The 21,786-nt window shown below is 41.0% G+C and overlaps 1 protein-coding gene and 1 pseudogene across 4 annotated transcripts in view; both read left to right on the top strand.

The window, feature by feature from the left end:
* Exph5 (exophilin 5) overlaps positions 1-19,885 on the top strand; it is a 74,949-nt gene extending 55,064 nt beyond the window's left edge. For 3 of the 4 annotated variants that reach the window (XM_013143685.3, XM_063255714.1, XM_013143689.2), the window contains 3 exons: positions 2,961-3,009; positions 9,700-9,838; positions 10,462-19,885. In XM_013143685.3, coding sequence (XP_012999139.2) covers positions 2,961-3,009; positions 9,700-9,838; positions 10,462-15,800 — 5,527 coding nt within the window. In that variant the 3' untranslated portion in view covers positions 15,801-19,885. The remainder of the gene's footprint in view (positions 1-2,960; positions 3,010-9,699; positions 9,839-10,461) is intronic. The other variant, XM_063255715.1, reaches the window with a different exon arrangement.
* LOC134477597 (large ribosomal subunit protein eL39-like) lies at positions 3,017-9,282 on the top strand (annotated as a pseudogene).
* Positions 19,886-21,786: the final 1,901 nt, after the last annotated feature.

Here is a 21,786-nt window from a genome sequence, read left to right as displayed (position 1 = left end):
TATACTCTACCAGTCCTTGGGGGAAGTTATCCAGGATTCTGGTTAGAAATGAATTTTATTGAACCTGTTTTGTTACATGGGAATTTCTTGATGGCATCTGTAAGGATTATGGAAAGGAGAAAAGGATGGAATTAACTTGGGAACAAAGTCTGGGGAAATGAGGTCGGTGGGGTCACCAGATAAGAGCCTGTGTCATGTTGAGATTATATATCCTTCCTTGTAAGATCTTCAGGCAGAGGTTTTAGACAGGTCTTCCATTAGTGGTGTGAAGGGTGGAGGTGGAGAATGGAGATGTCTGTGAGAGATCTCTAGAACACCCAGTAATGGAGTTCAGGAGTGCACGCAGATGAGGCGCCTTTGTAACTACTGAGAAGGTAGACTTTTACCAGCACAACCTTCAAGATACCACTGATTCATTCTACAAGAGGAAGTATTACCATCAGAAACACAAATTAGTTTATGCAGGGCCTGGCCTGGGTGCAGAGTCTCTGGGCTCTGAAGCAGCTGGGTTGCACCCCTGCAGCCAAGCCCACAGTGGTCCACAGCCACACGCACCCTCAGGTGACTGCACACCCCTCCACTCGCTTCAGGCCTTTGCGCTTGGCGGGCCACTGTACCAGCTGTGATCCAGGCACTGTCTGGTCCTTTCGCTGCATCGTCCACTCGCTTGCCGTTCTCAGAAACCTTCCCCTGCTGCCCTTCCTCCAGAGCAGACTGAGGGCTCGCTGAGGTGGTGAGAGCTGAGCTGTGGGACGTGCTGGGAGGGCGGCAGCCCTCCAAGATTCTGGACCAAACCTGCAAACGTGGCCTGTACTCTCAGCGCCAGGCAGATCGCCTCACCTGCTGTTTCCCACCGTGGCTTCGAGGCCTCTGTCTCCAAGCCTTTGCTCGTGCTGTGCTGTGCTGTAGCTGCCGGGCCAGTTCCCAGCCACATCCTCCCGATGGCCTCCCCCCTCCCCCTGAGTGCTTGCCCCTCTGCATTTTTAGTGCATCTCACTTACATCTTTTTACTACCCTTATCAAGTTGTGGCTTATAGTTCAGCGTAGGCATCTAACCTTTCCTATTGTTAAAAGCTCTCAGAGAATTAGTTCCTACCTCAGTTATATTTGTTTCCTGTAAAGAGCTCAAAGGAGTACATGGCGTGTATGAGGGATAGAGACAATATGTATGAATAGGAAGAATAAAAACATAAGCATCCCTATCTCCAAAACCAAAATCCATAATGTTCCAAAATTCCAAACCTTTCTGAATGTGAGCATGACCCCACAGCTGGAAACTGCTGCAGCTGACCTCATGTCAAAATGCAGCCACACTAAAAATACCGTATAAAATAACTTCCAGGATATATGTATGAGATGTATATGAATCGTGAATGAACTTCATGTTTAGACCTTGGTCCCGTTCCCATATCTTGATAGATTTATGCAAATATTTTAAAATCTCAAAAATGAAATTCAAAACACTTCTGATTTCAAGCATTTCTGATAAGGACTATTCAACCTGTATTTAACTTCCAGATATTATTGGTAGACGTAGTACTTCAGAGTAACATGAAGAATATCCATGGTATTGTTGTAAAGTTTTGTTTAAAGTCGGAGCTAACCTCCGCCAGGCGTGGTGGCACACCCCCATAATCACACCAGTGGGAGGCTGAGGCGAGAGGATTGCTGTGAGTTCCAGGCCAGCCTGGGCCACCTGGTGATGTCACAGCCGGCCTGTACTAAATAGTAAGACCCTGTTTCAAAAAAGAAAAGAGAATCTGAGCTAAACTATAAAGTACATGTGGATATTTTCAAAATATAAAATTACTTGGCCTCTAGGCGTTGTGTTTTCATGAACCCCGAAGCGGCTGGAATGAAGGGCAGCTGTGCCTTGTCACTTTGTCTGCTCCAGCCTGCAGCCCAGTGTGTTACACGCTTTCTTCCCCTGGTTGTTCCTTGGTGAGACGATCTGATTTCATGAAGAGCGCTGAGTCACTAGATCTATATTAATCCTGAATCAATTCAGCAGAGCACATCTAGACTGTAAAGCAGATTTAGAAGATCAACATCTATCTCAATTTTGGGCTTAAATCTTATAAATTTTTTACCTTCTCACCGAATTTGTGAGAAGCTATAAAAATAGTAAAAGTATATTTATTTGTTCATTTTTAAAATGATTTCATAGGGCCAGGGACGTAGCTCAATGGCATAATAAGCACCTGCCTGGCGAGCATGACATGGTACCTTCGATCCCCGGTACCTAAGTAAATAAAATGACTTCGTAATAACAAATCAGGCATGTTTATAAAAATGATCACCCTGGAGCAATTTTTGTGGTGTTTGGTTTTTGAATAATTATGGATTAAGTCTGTCCTGAGCTAACTGTTCTTTAAAATATAAATGTTTTCCATTCGCAAGAAGAGTCAGTGCGCCAGCCGAGGGAAGAAGGGCTGCGGAGTCAGACAGCCTGGGCCCAGCGTTAGCCTTGCTACTAATTGTGTTTCTCAAACTGTGTTTTCTAGTTTTCCTACACCTCTGTTGTCTCCCCTGTAAAAGGGAAGCAGAAATAAAATCCACCTGTCAGGAATAAAGTATCAAAGAGTTACCTCGCAGAAGAGCAGGAGACTGATGCCTGTCACATAGTAAACACTCAACAGATGCAATTATTTTGTAATTAACTTTTTATGCTGTGTTCAAATACAGATACACTCTTACAGAATTTTTTTGGCTGCCTGAGAGGCAAAGATTTAAAATTTTAATTCTATGGAATCATAGAAAGTGGCTTCTGAAATTTTATCCAATAATGCACTAAACCAGAAGTGTCCTTCTAAAAGAAAAGAAAAGATATATATATATATATATATATATATATATATATATATTCTCAAGACATTAACACAGAATGGTAAAAGTGCATTGATATTCCCCTGGGTAAAAGTTAAGCTCTTCAAAAAAATAATTTCAAATTCTTTCCACAGGTGTGATGGCCAGGTAGGACCTCCTGTATCTATGAGGGAGACCACTGTGGTAAGTGGCCAGAGAATCAAGGTTACACTAAGAAATTCGGAATCTGGGCCACCATGTTCCCTTTTCCGTGGTGGCCCTGCCTCCTGCTGCAGGTGCACTTCTTCCCCTGCTTTACTTGGCCCAAACTTGGTCTAGAGAGCCGGTTTCTTTTCCTACCTTTAATAAAACTATGTTTCTGTAAAAACAGAGGGAGACAGAGTCAGACAGAGAAAAAAGAAAGAGAGAAAGAAAGAAACAAAGAAAGAGAGAAGAAATCTATACAATCTCACACTGGTTGCCTATTTCACAGGGGTTCAGTAGGCTCTGTTCCAACTTACTTTGGAAGCCGAGATTGCTGCGTGAGAGCTCTGTTTCCCAGTTGTGATTTCCAGTTGGCTCCGGTACTGAAAGGCTCCAACACTAGGCTCTCTGGGAAGGAGTGAAGCCATAATGTTTCCATTCACACGATCAGCATGCCCCTGACACTTTACTGTGCATCCCTCCGGTACAGCCCTGAAGACTTAGACAGAGAGGGAAGAGAATCAAAAGGCCGAACCAGGCCAGCGCACAGGCTGGGCAACGAGAGAGCAAGGTACCGACGGCCTGGACACAGTGTGCTGGAAAACCAGAGCTGCAGGACCAGGGGCCTGGGGAGATTGAGCAGGGGCTCTGGAGCCCCAGCCTGGCATAAATCCTCCTCCCCCACTGTGACGGCAGCAAACAGCCTGACCTTCTTTTTTTATCTTTTATTCTTTGTCTTTTTGAGACAGGTTCTCACTATGAAGTTTAGGCTGACCTTGAGCTCACTTTGAAGCCCAGGCTCATCTCGGATTTGCAATGATCCTCCTGCCTCAGTCTCCCTTGTACTGGGATTACAGGTGTGCACCACCACACCCGCCAGTCTGACCTTCTAAAACCTCAACTTTTTCAAAGGAAGGATAATAGTTACCAGGAACAGTGAGGAGCTCAAAATAATAAAGTAACTTAATATAGTCTGTAATAATCAACGTTTAGTAGCTGCTGCTGCCAATAATAATAATATCAATAATATTTCACACATCACTCAAAGTTAGAGGTCTATAGAGTAGTGATAATAACTTAATATTCTTTATGGCACACGCCAACCAACCATTAACTAGCAGCTACTTATCTTTAAAGTTCTATTAAGAAAATTCTCTTTTAAAAATCCTTGAAAAGTTAAAGGTGAATATAAATAAAACCTGGGTATTTTCTTAGCCATGTGATTTACATTTCTACGTGTGGGAAACATGTTGGGGGGGTGGGATTGTCCTGGAAATAGAAGATCTGGACGGAGTTAGAACCAAAGGAAGTGAGTCAGGGATCCTGAGGAGGGCGGCCTTTCCAGCACATGGAGCCTCGTCCCTCCACCTGAGTCCTCAGTTCACGCTCTGTCAATTTCCCTGCAAATTTTCACTCTACAAAGATAATGTCAGGAGCTATGTAGCCATGTACTGTGGTCTACATAAAGGAAATCTGAAGTTTGTCCAGGTTCAAACGGTTGTATTCTCCTAATCAAATGTATCTATTTACACCAACTACCAAAACTGCAGATTTAGGAAGAATAAACTTAAAAGACCCATGGCTAATTATTATTAATCCAAATAGTCAGAGAAACATTAGTCAGGGAACAGAATACTTTGATGTGCCTTACAGTGAAAAGAACACTGATTGCCTTTTTTTTTTTAATTTTATTTAAGGAGAAAAAAAAAAACAGAAAAAGGGTACAAGTTATACAGAATTTTAAAAAAATAAACAGTAGGAAATCACTAGTTAATAGAGTACATATTGTCATTTTAGAAATAGCTGTTCAAGTTACAAAATTAAAACATATAGAGTGGACATTCAAACAGTGAGACTGCAAACAGTTCTGTTCAATGATCCAACAAAAACTCAGTAATATGGTAATCTGTCTTATATGCTTAAATATACATGCAGTTATATCCTTTAGAGCACTTTTCTTTTCCTTTTTTTTACAATGACAGTTACACATTTTGGGTTTTATTACTCCCACAGTTCTTATTACTTTTTATGAAGAGAATAAAACCAAATGTGACATAACAAAACAGAGTCAGTCAAATCAAAAGGATGGACATAGTACATAATGTAAAAACAGAATACAAGGTGATCAACAATGGTTACCATAATGCCTCTTGCTATCTTAAAAAGAATTGCCTATATCATCAGGTATAATAAAAATTGAATAAAACAGTAATGAACAAAACCAATAAAACCAAAACACTGGAGACATTACAGGACTTCTAAAGAAGATAATAGTCAAACCCGAATGGGCATCATAGTGAATCTTATTGTCTTCAAAGTAGTTGCCTATACTCTCAAACTTGATACTATCAAGCAAAAGAGAATAGAGTAAAATCAGTCAAAACAAGGTGCTGAGAGCAATACAGGGTTTCAAATCAAGTTAATAGGAAATCAAAGTGGGTTACTATAATATATCCTGCTATTTTTTATTTATTTTTTCCCTTAATTAAAAAAATAGAGATAAGAGATAAATAATAAAAAAGGAGATTGAGATAAAAGAGGACATAACAACACAAAACAGCACAGGTCAGAACATAATTTAAGCAAAATAGTGTTTTACCACAAGATATCCCGGCATAAAAGTAGTTACCATAGTGTCTCTTTCCTTGAAATCTTTGAGTATATCTTCGTACACTGTAGCATCAAACATATCAAGACGATGTAAAACCATTCAAGAGAATGACTACTACAGGGAATTTAGAACCAACTAACAGAAAATGAACAATGGTTACTATATTATCTCCTTGTCTATACAAGTTTTTGTTTATATTATCACATATAATAAAATCCAATAAGATACAATATGTTAAGACCAATGGAGACAGAAGAACAAAAGCTTGATGGGACTTCAAAACAAGATGATATTAAATGAGCACTAGCTATTATGATGTCTTATTACAATGTCTTATTTTCTCCAAAATAGCTGTTCATACCATCCAACCTTCTCTGCCTCATTTCTGTTGAGCTCTTTTTCTGTCATTAGTTGTCAGTTTGTCTTCTTCATTTTGCTTTCTGCTCCATTCATTGTGGCCTCTCTGCCACTATTTCTGGAATCTTGGTATTTTTCTCTTTTAGAATATCCTGCAGTATTTGTAGAGTTGAATTGGTGGTTGCAAATTCCTCTAGTTCCTCTTTATCCTGGAAGCACCTTGTTTTTCCATCAATTTCTAGGGACAGTTGTGCAGGATATATCAATCTTGGCTGGAGGAATTGTCTTTCAAAGCTTGAATTATTTCGCCCCATGCTCTTCGTGATTTGATGGTTTGTGCCGAGAAGTTTGCTGTAATTCTGATGGGTGTTCCCTTGTAAGTGATCTGTTTCTTGTCTCTGACGGCTTTTAATATTCTGTTCTTATATTGGATTTCTGGAATTTTGATTATTATATGCCTGGGTGTAGTTCTGTTTGGGTTGTAGGTGGCTGGGGTCCTGTATGCCTCATATATCTGAGTATCTTTACCTTTTCCTATATTAGGGAAGTTCTCCTTGATTATTTCTGTGAATAGCCTTTTCAGTTCATTTGTTTGTATCCCTGCTTCTTCCTTTACATTCTTAAGGTATAGATCCTCTTATCATTTTCTAGCCTTTGTATTGTTACTGCTTGTTTCCTTGTTATTTTTAAGAAGTTTTTTCCTTTCATGCTCCCACATTACAAATCTGTCCTCCAGTTCAGATAATCTATCCTTAGTTTCTTTCAAGCTGTTATGCCAGCTTTCAATAGAGTTTTTAGTTTCCTGGTAATGTCTTTGAACCTGCTTCATGTATTCTACATTTTCTCTATTTTCTCCATCAAAGAATTCTCCCCTTTTTTTCTGTTCTTCCATTCCACCATCTGTTTTTTCTTGGGAGGTGCTTAGCATTTCTTTAACTATTCTACTTTACTTGGTTAAATATTTCACTTTTGAACTTGTCTCTGAGGCTCCGGAGATATCTCTTTATGTCTATTGGTGCCGTGTGAGATATTGCATGTTTTCTGTCCTCATTATCCTTTGCATTTACCTTTCCTGGATCAGTGTTCTCAGGATTGGGGACTGAGGAACCTTTCTTGTTGCTCCCTCTTCCCATACTTTTTGTTCCTTCCATACAAGCGTACATAGGAGGCCCAGTTTCCTTCTTTGTCAGTTACAGTTTGTTTGAATGGCGCCGGCTAGGTGTTCCCACCCACTGCAGTATGCTAGGGAGACTCAGACCTGGGCAGCCTATGCTGGGCCCACCCCTCCAGGTCAGTCAACCTGCTGAAGGCTTCACTGCGTTAGGGTGCACTGCCAGGTGCAGGGACCTGGTTTGGGCTAGCCTACTGGGTCTTAGTCTGTGGCATCACCCAGGTCAAGTGCTCCCCACTAATCCCACTTGAGAGGGGAATATGTGACTGAAGTCACTGCAGCGTTCTGTTCCAGCTAGTCTGCCCGGTCCCAGAATGTTCTCTGTTGGAGCCTCCTAGTCTATGGAAGGGTCCCCGTTCCTCTCACTCACTGCAGGTCAATGCAGGGCTCCCCACCAGCTCTGCTCTCAGTTCTGTTCACCGATTCCCCACTCTCAGAGCTTTTGCATCTCAATCCCTGCTGTGCCAATTTAGATGCAGCAGCGGCAGCAGGAAATTCAAGCCACAGTTTCCAGAGGCATGGGTTCCAGCTTCAGCATTGAGACTTTAGCTCTTCCAGTCGTAGCACCAGGATGCATTTCCAGTTGGTTTCTCTCTAGAACACTGATTTCTAAACCATTATTTTAAGATATTATCTTCCAATTGGTATCTCCCTGTAATTATGATTCTAATATTTGTTCACTTATTCATTTTATATTTTATGTTTAAATTCTATACAGTGACCAATAAATTATCATGGGAGCATTTCTTCCTTATCAGGAAATCTCTTCTGTGGCTTGCCCATAGTATTAAAAACTGCAAGTCGAAGAAATCTGGGCAGCTGGGTGTGGTGGCACACACCAGTAATCCCAGCACTCAGGAGGCGAGGCAGGAGTATTGCTGCAAGTTTGAGGCCGGCATGGCCTCCATAGTGAGTTCAAGGCCAGCCTCAACTACATAGAGAGGCCCTGTCTCAGCCTTTCCCCAAAATAAATAAAAATAAAAGAAAGAAATTTGGGTAGGTTCCTATAAGAAATAACTGACTTAGACCTTAAGAAAGAAAATGGAGTGACTACAAAGGATTGTAAAGGCTGAGAGGTTAAGGAAACCTAACTTCCGATCTGTGTTGAAGAAATTTAAAAATCAGAGCTCTGGAAATGTTAGGTGTTTGGTCTTAGGCATTTAAAGATAAAATGAAATGTCATAATGAGCATGAAATAGAAAGGAAACACTTGGGGAGAAGAAAGATTCAAGAGGCAAGGACTGGGTAGCACAGTGAGCTAAAAAACACGAGTGGGGCTCTCTGTTCTGCTCCTGTCTGCCATCAAGTGCGTGCTCTTGCCTCTCAATCAAACCATGTCTTTTCACAAGACTTGCAGAATCAGATGATTCTTGGCCAAGAGGCAAAAGCAGAATCGCTCCATTCCTCAATGGATTCGGATGAAGACCCATAATAAAATCAGGTACAACTCTGAGAGGAGGCGACACCGGAGAGGACCAAGCTGGGACTGTCAGGAATTGCATGAGAGCTGCAGCACATTTACCCATCGGAGGTCTCACGATGATACTTTACTGTATTCGAGATTATATCACCACATCAAACATAAGATATACCATGGCTGGACAGTTGAGAGATCTTTATCAGGAATCTTAATCTGTTTATGTGATGAACACTAATGAATCAACAATAAATATTTGAAACCTTTAAAAAAAAAAACCAGAGTGGGGAGGAGAGGGGCTGCAGCCTCACCCCCAGTGCAGGATGACCTGAAGTAGAGTCGAGAATGACAGAGCCGGTTTGCCGGAGGAGATGCACATGGAGTTTTGGCACAAAAATGTGGGCATGGAAAATGCTCACAAGGTTATAAAGAAAAGTCAAAAGCAGTGACTAGATTTGGTGAACTCAGTATAAGCATTTGCTAGTTAAAAAAAGGAAAAGAACTTCAGCTCAGTAATCCTGTAAGTTATCAATAAAGCAGTCAGAAGGTTGTGCTTCTTGGTCCCTTTGTTTCAGAGCTACTGAATTAGCTCCTTAGGGTTGTGCAGGGAGCCTGCCATTCTAGCTCACCTCTGGGTAAAAATACTGTTTTCCCAGCTCCATCCAGTTCAGAAACTTTAAGGTGCACCGTAAGCTTCAGGTAGCACACTCTCGATAGAGTATGTAGTGTTAGGAAATCCAGACTCCCAACCACCGGGACCCTAGAGCCAGCACTTCCAACTCGAGCAAGGCTCATTTCTTTCCTGATTCCCAAGGACTACCTCTCCCATAAGGTTGTATAAGGCTCTGTGTAAGCTTACAGGAACATTTGGCAGAGAGGCTCGGGATCATGCCTGAATAACTTGTAATTAATTAAAAGAATTAACGTGTGGATAGAGAAGTTCATGAGCAACTGCAGATGGCAAAAACAACAAAATGCTAAATTGAGTAATAAATATTAGGAAACATGATTTGTTCTTGGATTATGACCTTTCTTTCTTTCTTTCATGCATGTGTTGGGGGGGGAACATGTGATTATTTTAGCTAGAGAAGATACAGAAATAATGTTTGCTTGTTTACTTTATTTTAAAATTAGGAGACAGAAATATACAATTCACCTCTAAAAAATCAACCAGTTGACCGTGCATTTGTCTCTGAGCCTGCAACCATGAAGGAAGGCAGTGGCATACCGCCTCCCTGGAACGTTTCCGTGCTGGAGAATGAGCTCTTCCAAGGTAAGTCTCTGCATTACGACACCTTTGAAAAACTCCTGGTACTAATGCAAAACAAATAATTTGTATTGATATTAAAGTGCCCAAAATATATCAAGCCTTGTATTTTATTTTTGAAATTTTCTTGTTTATCTTATCTGAAAAAGATACTTTTGTATGCTGTTAATGTAAGTATTGAAGAACTTTATGGTTAAATGGAATCTAAGTAAATAGTCTCAGATCAGGAGCTGATAAACATATGGAATAATAATAATGTTTAATATTTAACTTCAGGTATAAAGGAGTACATCTTTAGGAAATAGGTCCATAAAGTTTGCTATGTTTTCGTTTTTGTTTTTTGAGATAAGGTCTCACTATATAGTTCAAGCTTGTTTTGACAACTCACTATGTAGCCCAGGCTGGCCTCAAATGTGTGGTCACCCTCCTACCTCAGTATTCTCAATATAAAATGATAATAGTGATAGCACTCTTACTATGACAATACTAATGAGTTAATATATTACATGCTTGGAACTGTGCCTCACATATAGAAATGTTGCATTATAGTAGTGCTAATGAGTCTTAATTTTTCCAGGAAAAATAGTCTACAGCCTATCATGTAATAACTGATTCATATTCTCCTTTAGTTTTAGACGATTTGGATAGCACACTGGCTCAGGAACAATCCGCAATCTCAGTGAATGCCAACATGCCCCACAACTACGGACCAAGAACTCAGTTCAGTCATTCTTACTCCACTGGGAGCAGGCATAGTAATATCACCGGAAGACATAAAAATCGCTATAATGAAACCTCCAATATGTCAATTTATGACATCCTGAGACCAGGAGCTCCTAGAGAAGGTTTTAAAACCTTTTTTCCTAGGACAAAGACAATTTATGATATGTACAGGACAAGAGAGCCCAGCGTCTTTAAAGAAGATGATGATGTGCTGAAGAACACTTTTGGCAGTGCGTCCTTGTGTTTCGACAGCAGGCCACAATCTGCCTCAGCAGCCAAGCATTTCACAGCAAGAAGCTTACACTTTCCAGCCACAACTCAGAGCAAGAGTAGGTTTATACGACCGAACTACCAGCAGAGCCCAAAGAGAACTCCGTTATCATCCATCATCTGGAATAGACCTGATTCCTCTACAGATAGGCAGAACCAGCAAGCGTTCCTGAGGACACCAGCACCCATGGAAACTGACCCTGTAGACCAGTGTGGAAACCCCAGGTATTATCAGGGAACTAGGAGATATGAACTGTACCATTCACAAAATGTTTACCAAAGCATCCACCTAAATGCCCCCATGGATAATGCAATGAGTCCTGACACTTTTGAGAACTCAGAGAATATGCCATTCTATCATCAAGACAACCCATTTGCTAGGTCTTTCTTTAGTAGTACCTTTAGACAAAGCAGAGAACAACAGTTTGGACAAAATTCTTTTTGGGGCCACCAGGAAGAACATTTTTCGTGGTCTGACTTTCACCAAGGCAGGAAACCATTTGTTTATTCTAACAGAGACTTTGAAATGATTTCCATTGAAGCAAATAGCACACCCGATGCTCGTGAACACAGTGACCCTCTTCAACACTGGGAGCCTTTTCCTCCTGCTTATGGGACACGTGTGTTCAGAGGCCAAGAAGAGCCACATCCCTGGCAGTCTGACTTCCACACACCCCCACTGGAGAGCATGGAGATACCAAACAGTAATGAAAACAAATCGACCCCTCATTTTGGTACACAAAATATTTACCCCAGGACTGGTCCACACTATGGCATCAAATCTGGTGGTTTAGAACACCAGCAAGATAGTTCTGCTGTAGAGGTACATGTCCCCAAAGACCCTTATTCATCAAGAGTTTCTCAGACTTTAGCAGTCTCATCCAAAACCTCCTTCCCTCAGATTCCTGATGTCAGAGGGAATCTTCAGAGTCCTTCCTCTCTAAAGTCCACAATCACTTTACAAAAAGTTATTCCCAATAAACCAGATGCCCTGTCAGTAGGAAGCCATACAGAAGTTACTGTGACCCATGGCAAGTCAACTGATCCTCCAGCTCCTGCTGAAACCCAGCTCACTAGGTTGGTCACAGAAATGAATAATGAGACGGAGTCAACTATATTTGTTTTAGAAGACAAACAGCAAAGCAAGATGGACCAGACAGCTGTGACAGGTGAAATGCCACAACCTAGTTCACAGACTGACAGACAGACAGATCCTTTTCCTGATTATCAAAATCCCCTTTCCCAGGAGCCAACCAAAAATGACAGGCTGAATTTTAATGCATCTACCACAGTTTGTTCAGAGGGGTCACCAAGAGGCTTTGCCAGGAAGGATGCCTCCAAAATGTGCATCTCATACAGAGATAAACCCAACAAACTTAAAAAAGATAGAAGTTCTCCTGGGAATCGAAAACTTGACTCAGCACCTTCCCTTCTTTTCACTCAAAAAAGCAGAATTGCACCATCTTTCCCCAACCCAGAGCAGAGTTGTGGCCAGGAATTAAAAGGAAGTAATGAAGATATTCCAGACATCATTAATAATAACCGCTGGCACTCTGAACCTCTGGACAGTCCAAACACAGAATTTCCAGAGGAACCTGCTAGTTCAGATCCTGAAGGAGTGCACAGTTCCACAGCTCCTGCTGCTGACTGCAACAAGCTCGTGGCGAGGCACAGTGTCTCCTGTGATTCTTTAGACCTCTCAGACGTACCACCAGACTCCTCACCATCCAGCGATGCTTCCCTTGATGCTTTGGTGATTCCTTCCACCGAAGTGTTCTCCAGGAAAAGCCCATCAGACAAAGAGCCATCTATGGGAGAAAGAGGAAACAAAGGCAGTGCTGGCAAGAACCAAAACAATCTGGCTGCTGTAAGCTTAGCAAACCCAAAGAGTCACGATAGTCATACGCCGGGAAACGATGCCGCATGTGATGTCAGCACAGGCCACTTCTACTCTCCTTTTAAAAGCAGAAGGGGAAAAGGAAAAATAAGACGTCGCATATCTTATATTGAAAAGTTAAGTAAAACGGAGAGCACACCAGGTTCCACAACAGAAGGCAGTAGCCTCATGGAGGAGAATCAAAGCAAATCCAAACCTTCTGAACTCAGCTCCACGTACTGTACCTTGCCAAGAAAGTCAGCCAGTTGTCTCATACATGGCAGGCAGCCAGGAAGTAAGATCACGGCTACTTCAGTTAGGAATGGGCCACCTCCATTCCAGACAAAAAATAATAGGGATGGTCCAGTTGGGAAGTACACATCCAGTGAATTCAGTCCCAGTTCTCCTGAGGCAATGCGTCAATGCTCCAAGGTTGTCTCAGATGCAGCCTTGGTGGCATCTAAAGCCACAGCAACAACGGCAGGCGTGAAAGTCATTAGACCTGCTTCTGTCAGGAAAGGACCTCTCCCGTTCCTCATTCAGAGAGCTATGTCATGTCCTTCAGAAGAGCTGTGTGCCTCACCTGGAAGAGAAGAATCACCGGTCCCTGACAGAGAAGTGTCTGCTGTGACACCAAGGCCCAGGGAAACTGTCATTCACCCCCTGGAAAGTCACTCGTCTATTAGAGGTGACCCTAAAGGATTTCCTCAAGAACACACTGAAAAAAATGATGAAATTTCTGCCTCTGGGACAAGTATATTTACTCTTTCAGATGAAGACCCTTCTTGGGCAGAAGTGTCAGAAAAAGAAAGTGGAAAAACATTACGTAAACTTAAGACTACTAGTACGTTTTCTGTGTCTGGCGATGAAGATAATGTAAAATGTCTAGAGGTGGTTTCCATATATTACACACTACCAAGGAAACCCAGCAAAAAATTCTGTGAGCTCCTTCAACAGTATATACAAAATACCAATTCACTTACAGAATCACTTCAAGCGGAGACCGAAACACTTTCTAATGCTTCAGTAGAAAACAAAGTAAATTATCCTCTACAAACACAGTCAGGAACATCTGCATCTGAGGATCTGAAAAGACCAGTCTGCTCCACTCAGCCCCACCTTTCTCCTGCCACCGACAGTGTGGCTGCCTTCCCACCACCAAACAGGGAGTCCTCAGGGCCGGCGTCACAGGAGATGGCTTGTGCTGGGGCAGACGTTTCTCTTCATAAAGGGGAATCTAAAACCAGAGTGATGTCTTCACATAACTTAGCTAATACACTTCCAGGGATTCCACAAAGCCAGAAAGAGACGGGAGAAACAGGGAAAAGTGAAACCCTGCGTACCTCATTCATGCTTCAGGATAAAAGTGCCACAGGTGAAAAATCGCAAGGTTGTCAGCAATCTGCTGATGCCGGAAACAGTGGCCTCTCTGGACTCACAGTCCATTCTGAAGATAATAATGAATCTTCTCAAACTGGAAAATGTTCTGGGGAGTGTGTAGCTAGTGGTACAGCCGTTGTATCTACTGAAAGGGGAAATTGGCCTCAGAAAGATCACACAGCCCAAGGTATAGATGACAGCTCCAGTGGATCGCAGCCCAGGGACATCAGAGAGAAGACTGGAAGAGAGTGCCAAACACTGACCGACAAAACTCTTTCTGACTCAGAAAGCCAAACTGTTGTTCTCGCTCCAGCACTGCATGAACTACAGTTTGTTGACAAGACTCAATCAAGAGAACCAGATTTTAAAAGTCTTCAGTCTGAATCCAGGCAATTACCTCAAGGAAGTCAGGAGGTAAATGTAACAGAGAGCCAGAAGGTCCAAGGTGGAATACAGATGTTGGCCCGGGATCAAAGTTTACGTGCTGGAGGAAATAATAAACATAATACCAACCTGAGAGATCTAGAAAAAGAAGAAAACACGTCTTCAATTACCAGATTGCCAACCAAATCTAAAGCCAGCAGGAAATTCCCAGCTAAGGATTTAAGCCCCCAAAGACCTGTAGCTACTATTTTCTCTAAAAGTGGGATCAAATCTGACTTTGGCCACTTATTTCCTGGCAGCCAAGAGTACAACTCACTGGCACCCGAGCCTGCTCCGGAGTCCACAGAACCCACAGAGGAAAGCAGTTTGGGTAATAATGGAGTGAATATGGAGGCTACTGAAATACCCAGCAGAGAAACTTATAGAAACTCCTGTAACCAGAAGTCTAACGGCATTTCAAAGCCACATCAGGATGAACTGAATAATGTCTCAGAATCACCACCAAAGCATGAGCATTTTAAAAGTGCAACAGTAGGTGAGGAAAGGGAGTCAGAAATCCCAGCCCAGTTCACATTCACCAGCCTCAGGGACGCCGGCTCCTCTGATCATCAGAGGCTAAGTCCTCCTTCTCCTTTGGCGCCTACACAGAAATCTCCAGTAAGTGTCTTACCATCCAGCTGTCAGCAGCAACAGGGGAGAGATTTGTCTCTGGAGTGGGAACCTGAGCCTCACCTGTATAGATCAAAGAGTTTGAAAAGTATCAATGTGCATAGTGATCTGCTGTGCAAAAGTCACCCTCCCAAAGTCAGGGGACGCCATTTTTCTGAAAGGACATCAACTGCCAGTGCTCTGAGTCAGCTGAGCCTTGCAGACGAACTCTCTCCCAGCAGCGGGCACAGTCGAAGATTCAAGTCTTTTTCTGAACTTCCTTACTGTGACGGAAATGAAAGCTGGACTTTGTATAGCAGCAAAGAGAAAACAGGCCCCAAGTCTGCATCCTCTATATCCAGACCGATTGACTATGGGATTTTTGGGAAAGAACAACAGCTGGCTTTCTTGGAGAACGTGAAGCGGTCACTCACACAAGGAAGATTGTGGAAGCCCAGTTTCCTTAAGAACCCTGGCTTTCTGAAAGATGATGTCGTTAGCTCTTCCAACCCTTCAGAGTCCTTAAGCTCGAATTCTGCTAGCAGGCAAGTGCCAGAAGATAGTTCAAGTCCAAATGAACCACTTAATATATATGAGGAGGACCCACTGGACTCTGATTGTGACACAGACACAACCACAGACAATGAATACTACCTGAATGAAAATGACAAAGAGTCGGAACTATGAGAATTTTTTAGAAAGGTGCACAATGCATTGCATTTTGCTTTTCATCAAAAGCTCCTTTGTATGTCCAGGGAAAGACAGATTTTAAAAGGTCCAGTCTAAGTAGCATTTGCACTGAAATAACTCATTTTTCTTCCATGACTTGTGTACCCACTTCCTGACTTCTAGGAACAATGATTTTTGTTTTTGAGGCGTTCTCTGCTGACTTCCTTCCCTTCATATTTGCTCTTGGTCTGGCTTCTCTCCTTCCTCAAATTTTACCTCAAGTCACGTGCCAATTTTCACTTTATTTTCCTCGACTTCTTTACATTCCTCAGTGTGTGATTTACATGTGTAAGTTTTGTTTTGTTTTTTAGTACCAGGAATCAAACTCGCGACCTTGCACTTGCCAAGCAGGCACGTAAGCCATGGAGCTAAATCCCCAGCCCCTACACATATAAATTTTAATTGTCCTGTACAGCTATGAAATTGTACTTGTCTATATCCTGCACTCAAAATATTAAACAAATGTAAGGACCATGACCTTAGTAAATATTATCCTGTTTGAGTCAATATTTAGGAAGTTTAATGGGATGTTTTTCTCTTTCTTTGTCTCTAAGGTAAAGGAATTTTCGGAGGCTATCCTGTTAATCCGTAGTGGAGCCTGGGCAGGGATTGGGGGAGTAACATTTAAAGAACATGTCAAGGTTACGGATGAGGGACTGAATCTCTGTTACTGCTCTTAAGAATTCCTCCTAGAGAGTGGGGATGCACTGAATATTAAGGGCTGAATTGTAATCAAACAAACCAAGTATCTAAGCCAGGCAAGCTGATGATACAGACTGTGTTTTGGCCATAGAATTTCTGCTCATAGAGTATAACTGGTGAGCAGAGATAAGCACATGTGTCTTCACGGAACTGACTTAGATTGCTGATGTTCTGTCTGTAACTGGTTTTCCCCACCGCCCCAGAGCTGTCCATTTCCCCAGTTCCCTTGAGGACCCTTCAGGTGGAGCATTTTGGTCACAATTATCAAGTGAGAACCTTGGTTTAGTCCTTAAAATGCCAAGTGTGATCTATTTCCAAGATTCACATGCTTCTCTGCTGGATCCTTTACCAAGCCCTCAGAAGTTCTGCTGTCTGTCACTAAGGTAAATCGCTGATTCCACTGCTAATCTGGCTTTACTAACTTTTGTTGCCACACAACATGTAGGCCTTCCTCTCAAAAGCAGTGCATGTTGCTAAAGATAATTTGCCAGAACTACAGAGCATGCAGTCTGGATCTCAATATATGATGACAGTCACGTGGCGGATCTTATCAGACAGTATTTGATGCATATTTACTTCCTGACATGGTGTTATTTTCTGCATTTCTCACCAACTCTGTTTCATCCATTTCCAAAGACAATGGTAGGTACTAGTAAAGCGTCTAGGGATCTAGTACTGACACAACTGCAAGAACTATGTTTATTATTGTCCTTTTAAACATTGACTTGCTAGAAGCAAAACACCAGGCTAGCTTACACTGTTCCTGTGAAACTCAAAACTAATGCGGGCGAGGTACGAACATGAAGCTATTCTTGAAATCTGTCAGCTCTTAACCTTGGAGCTCTGATCAATTTTGAGTTCCAAGACACTTGTAAATAAAATGTTCTAAACTTTTCAATGTAACTTTGTATGTCAGAGGATACATACATAACATTGTAGTCTCTGTAATGTATGTTTGTAAATTCTGCCTTTGTTTGCTATTTAATTATTTAAGTAAAATTTTCATACACTATGAGGTATGTTTTCTGTGTAATTTTAAGACATTCAAGGTTAACATTTTAGTATTAAGATTCTGCTTTTTTTAATGATCAACTTGCACATTCTGTTCATAAGTATTCTGAGTCTACATGATTGCTACAAAAGGTGAAATGAAGTTAGCCTATTTTCAGTGAGTTTTGGCCATATCAACAGTTAGGCAAATGAAGGTAAAAATGAACAGCTGCTTTGGTTCCTCTGCCCTGAAATCTACGGTGTTAATTCAAAGGTGATTGATAATCAATGCTTGTTTACATTATTTTTAAGGTTTGCTTGTTGATCTGGCTCAAGAATCAAGAAAAGGGAAAATTCATGAAGATAGCACCTTCTATAGTTTTATACTTTTATAAAGTACTTCATAAAAGAAGCATAGCAGGTTTCTATGTATTTTAACATACAAATGGCTGCTTTTTAATGTTCCTTTTTTGTATAGCTCTAGTAATTTATAAGTCATTTTGATATTCATGTTTTCTAAATGATATCATTATTAAAATAAATATTCATGTAAGTGGAGAAATATCACTAGGGAATCAACAGTATAGGCACCTAACGAATGGTTAACTTTAGATATTAGACTAATATAACCATAAATTCTGTACTGTTGAATACTACAGAATAGTGTTTAATGACATTATTTTCATTTTCAGAGACTTCCTACTAAATAATTTATCCTTACATTGTTAACATGATGACTTAGTAAACCCCTACTGCTGCAAAGTTTTGGCTAAGCGTAAAAAAAAATCTTTGTAGACCCTGGAGCTGAGAAAGGAAAGTCCTCTTAAATTATGATGTAAAGTGATAAGCAGATGAAAATTCTTCATAAATATCTTCCACTAACTGCTAGAGGGAAGATGACACCTTATTGCTAAGCATTTATTATTCATTACAATGCTTGAGAATGTCTAGTTTAAATGTACATGTAAATATGTAATGTTTTACTTTCCAAGCCACAGTGTGAAACTATCCAGCTTACTAGATCTTGGTGACTGGCAGTTCTGAAACAAGCCCTAGGCACTGTTGTTAGAAGTATCTTTTATGTAGCTCTCTAGGTATGAAATGTTACAGGGTCCAAATTTAAAACAATGCTTGAAATAAATTATTTAAACAGATGTTCTAGTTGACTGAATTGTTATTCGCATCCTCAAATTTTTAAGTATGAAAGTTCCAGGAAACATACAAAGAGCTAGGGCAAAAGTATTTGGACCAATTTTCTGTTGGATGAGATTTGCCATATAGATTTTTCCCCCAGTTTTTAAAAACACATAGTCTTTAACTCACTATGTTGTCTAGGCTGATTTGAACTCCTGGTGATGCTCCTGCCCCAACCTCCGAAGGGCTGGAATTACCAGTGTGCGCCATCACACCCAGCTCTTAAAAAACAAAAAAGTTGTGACTTGCTTCTCTCTTCTTTCCCTTGTACTCAAAAAGCAAAAATCCAATATCAGATGATGCGTCTGGTTGCACAGTAGAAGAGAGCCTGACATTTCTTTATAGGAATTCTCAGATTTATAGAGAAGAGGGGAACTAAGTGGAACTTGAGGTCATCAGTTGCCTGGTAGCACTGATAAAAGGTTAAACACATGTTTTTCTTTTCTTTTTTACAAAACATAACAATCAGAACAAAGCAGAGCAGAGGAAAACAATGTAAGTGACACCGGATTTCAGAGCAGGACAACAGGAGATCAATACTGGCTACCATAATGTCTCTTGTTTTCTTCTAAATAGTTGTCTATATCTTCACACACAATGAATTCATACAAAACAAAATAGTATAAAACTGATCAAAACAGAATAATGAAGGCATTACAGGTCTTCAAAACCAGACAATAGGAAAATCAATGGTTATCATAATGTCTTTTGTTGTCTTCAAAATAGCTGTCCATACCTTCATGAATGTTGAAATTAAATAATACAAAACAGACTAAAACCACTCTAAACAAAGAACAAAAAGCATTACTGGATTTCACAGCATGACAATAGGAAATCAGCAATGGACAGCAAAATGTCTCTTCCTTCAGAGTAGCTGTTCATATCATCACACATAATACAATCAATTCTTGTAAACTGTTTAGAAGTTCTAGGCCTGTATAAGCCTCTACATGTACGTGTATCCTTTCTGCATTAGAGAGAAAAACAAACAAAACCAAAAATTTCTAGAAAAACAAGAAACAAGGGGGCTGGGGATTTAGCTCAGCGGCATAACCACCTGCCTTGCGAGCAGGCGGTCGTGAGTTCGATCCTTGGTACCAATAAAAATGAAAAAGACAAAAAAAAAAAAAAAAAAAAAAAAAAACAAGACAAATAAATGACAATGGCAAAGAGCCCAAAACAATGACAATACAGGTCTTCAAAACAAGCTGGTAGGAACATAAGGTTTTTTTAACTAGTGATCTTCAAAAGAGTTCCTCAGATCACCAGACACAAACACACAAAATTGATCCAATCCTATTGTTAACTGTTTTGTTCCAAGAACTAATAGAATTTGTAGTACAATTATCTTAGCTATTAAGTGTGTTTATACACATTTAGATATTTTTTCTTTTCCCTTTTTTTTCTCCTTTTCCCTGAGATACTATTTTTCCCCTTTGAGCAGATTCTTACCCTTTCACAGTATTTATTGAGGACTTTGTATCTTCTGTACTTTTACCATTTCTTACACTAGGAAGACAATATGGTATTTACACATGTGAGTTTGATTTATTTCACTTATGAGTATGGTCTCAAGTTGCATCCATTTACCTATAAAAATCTCAGTGTGATCATTCTTTATAGCTGATTAGTACTCCGTTGTATTAAAAAAAAAACACACACTTTTTAAAAATCCATTCCTCGTTTGATGGGCACTTAGGTTGTTTCCAAGATCTGGCTATTACAAATTGTGCTTCTATAAACATGGGTGCACATACATCACTATCCTGGCCTGCAGGTAAGTCCACGGAGACCCTGGAGGGGGAGTGGGGATGAAAAGGAACAAGAGACGCAGGGAACGGAGTAAGACGAAGAAGTCCGATCAGATCAAGTCTCGTTTATTCAAGGAAGGAATATCAAATATATAGGGTATTGGGGAGGAGGGAGTTGGGTTCTGAGATGTTAGCAGGTAACTTAGCAACAGTGGCAAGACTGAGGGTTATCAATTCAAATTTCCCGGGAATGGGCTCCTAAAGCGGGCTGATTAACATAATCCCTGAATAGACCAAACAAGCTAGGTAGGCAAGGTGCTGCTTAACCTCCAAATTTAACTCCTAGAGGGAGTTAAGGTGGTGCGGCCTGCAGATAGAAGGTGGCAGCCAATTACAGGGCTTCCCACATAGCACTGTACTATGATGTTTTCAGTTCTTCTGGGACTATGCCTAAAGTGGAATGGCTAGGTCAAACGGGGCTTCCAATCTCCGCTTTTTGTGGAACCTCCAGACTGACCTCCACACTGGTTGTACCAGTCTAAACTCCCATCAACAGTGCAGAAGTAAACACATGTTTTTCAGTTGACTATAAGACATGAAATGTTAATTCCTGCTAAGTAAATTAAGTTTTTCACTAATCTGTCTCGTCTAGCCTGTCTGGTTTTTTGGGAGGTGGAGTTGGCTTTTTGAAACAGGGTTATGCTACGTAGTTCAGGCTAGCCTGGAACTTAGTATGTAGCCTAGGCTGACCTCAAATTCACAGTGATCCTCCTGCTCAGCCTCCTGAGTACTGGGTGTGTGCCAACGTTGGTTTTGTGTTTGCTTTTGTTCTTGCCTATGTAGCGTGAAGTGTGCTTACCTTTCCTGGAAAGGCAACACAAAGCCCTTTCTCCACCAAACACAAACCTTTCCTCCAGGTCATCATCTTGGATAATATTTTACTCAAAATATTTTTACCACCCTTTACTAAAATTTAAAGTTCATTGAATCAGCTAGACCTTGTGGTATATGAGAGATAACAGTATTTTTAATTGGTTTATATCTTAATCACTCTAATTAGCTGAGTCAGCTAGTGGACAGGAACACAAAGGCTGTAAAAGGCACACACCAGAGATAAGGTACCGGGTCAGAGGTAATTACTGAACAAGCTTTCCTGAACTATGGTCCTGAGAAGTCAAAGGCTATAAATAATTACCAGAAGAATACAAAGGGAAGAAGGGGCAAGAAGGGAAACCGGGTCAGCTAAGTTACGCTGCTGGGATGGACTGTGACCCAGGTCCACGGGGAGACGGGAGTAGGGGACTCAA

The sequence above is a fragment of the Cavia porcellus genome, unplaced genomic scaffold (assembly GCF_034190915.1).
Source record: "Cavia porcellus strain 051 isolate PalLab524CR breed Dunkin Hartley unplaced genomic scaffold, mCavPor4.1 scaffold_9, whole genome shotgun sequence".
Taxonomy (NCBI): Eukaryota; Metazoa; Chordata; class Mammalia; order Rodentia; family Caviidae; genus Cavia; species Cavia porcellus.
This window is presented reverse-complemented; position numbering and strand designations above follow the sequence as displayed.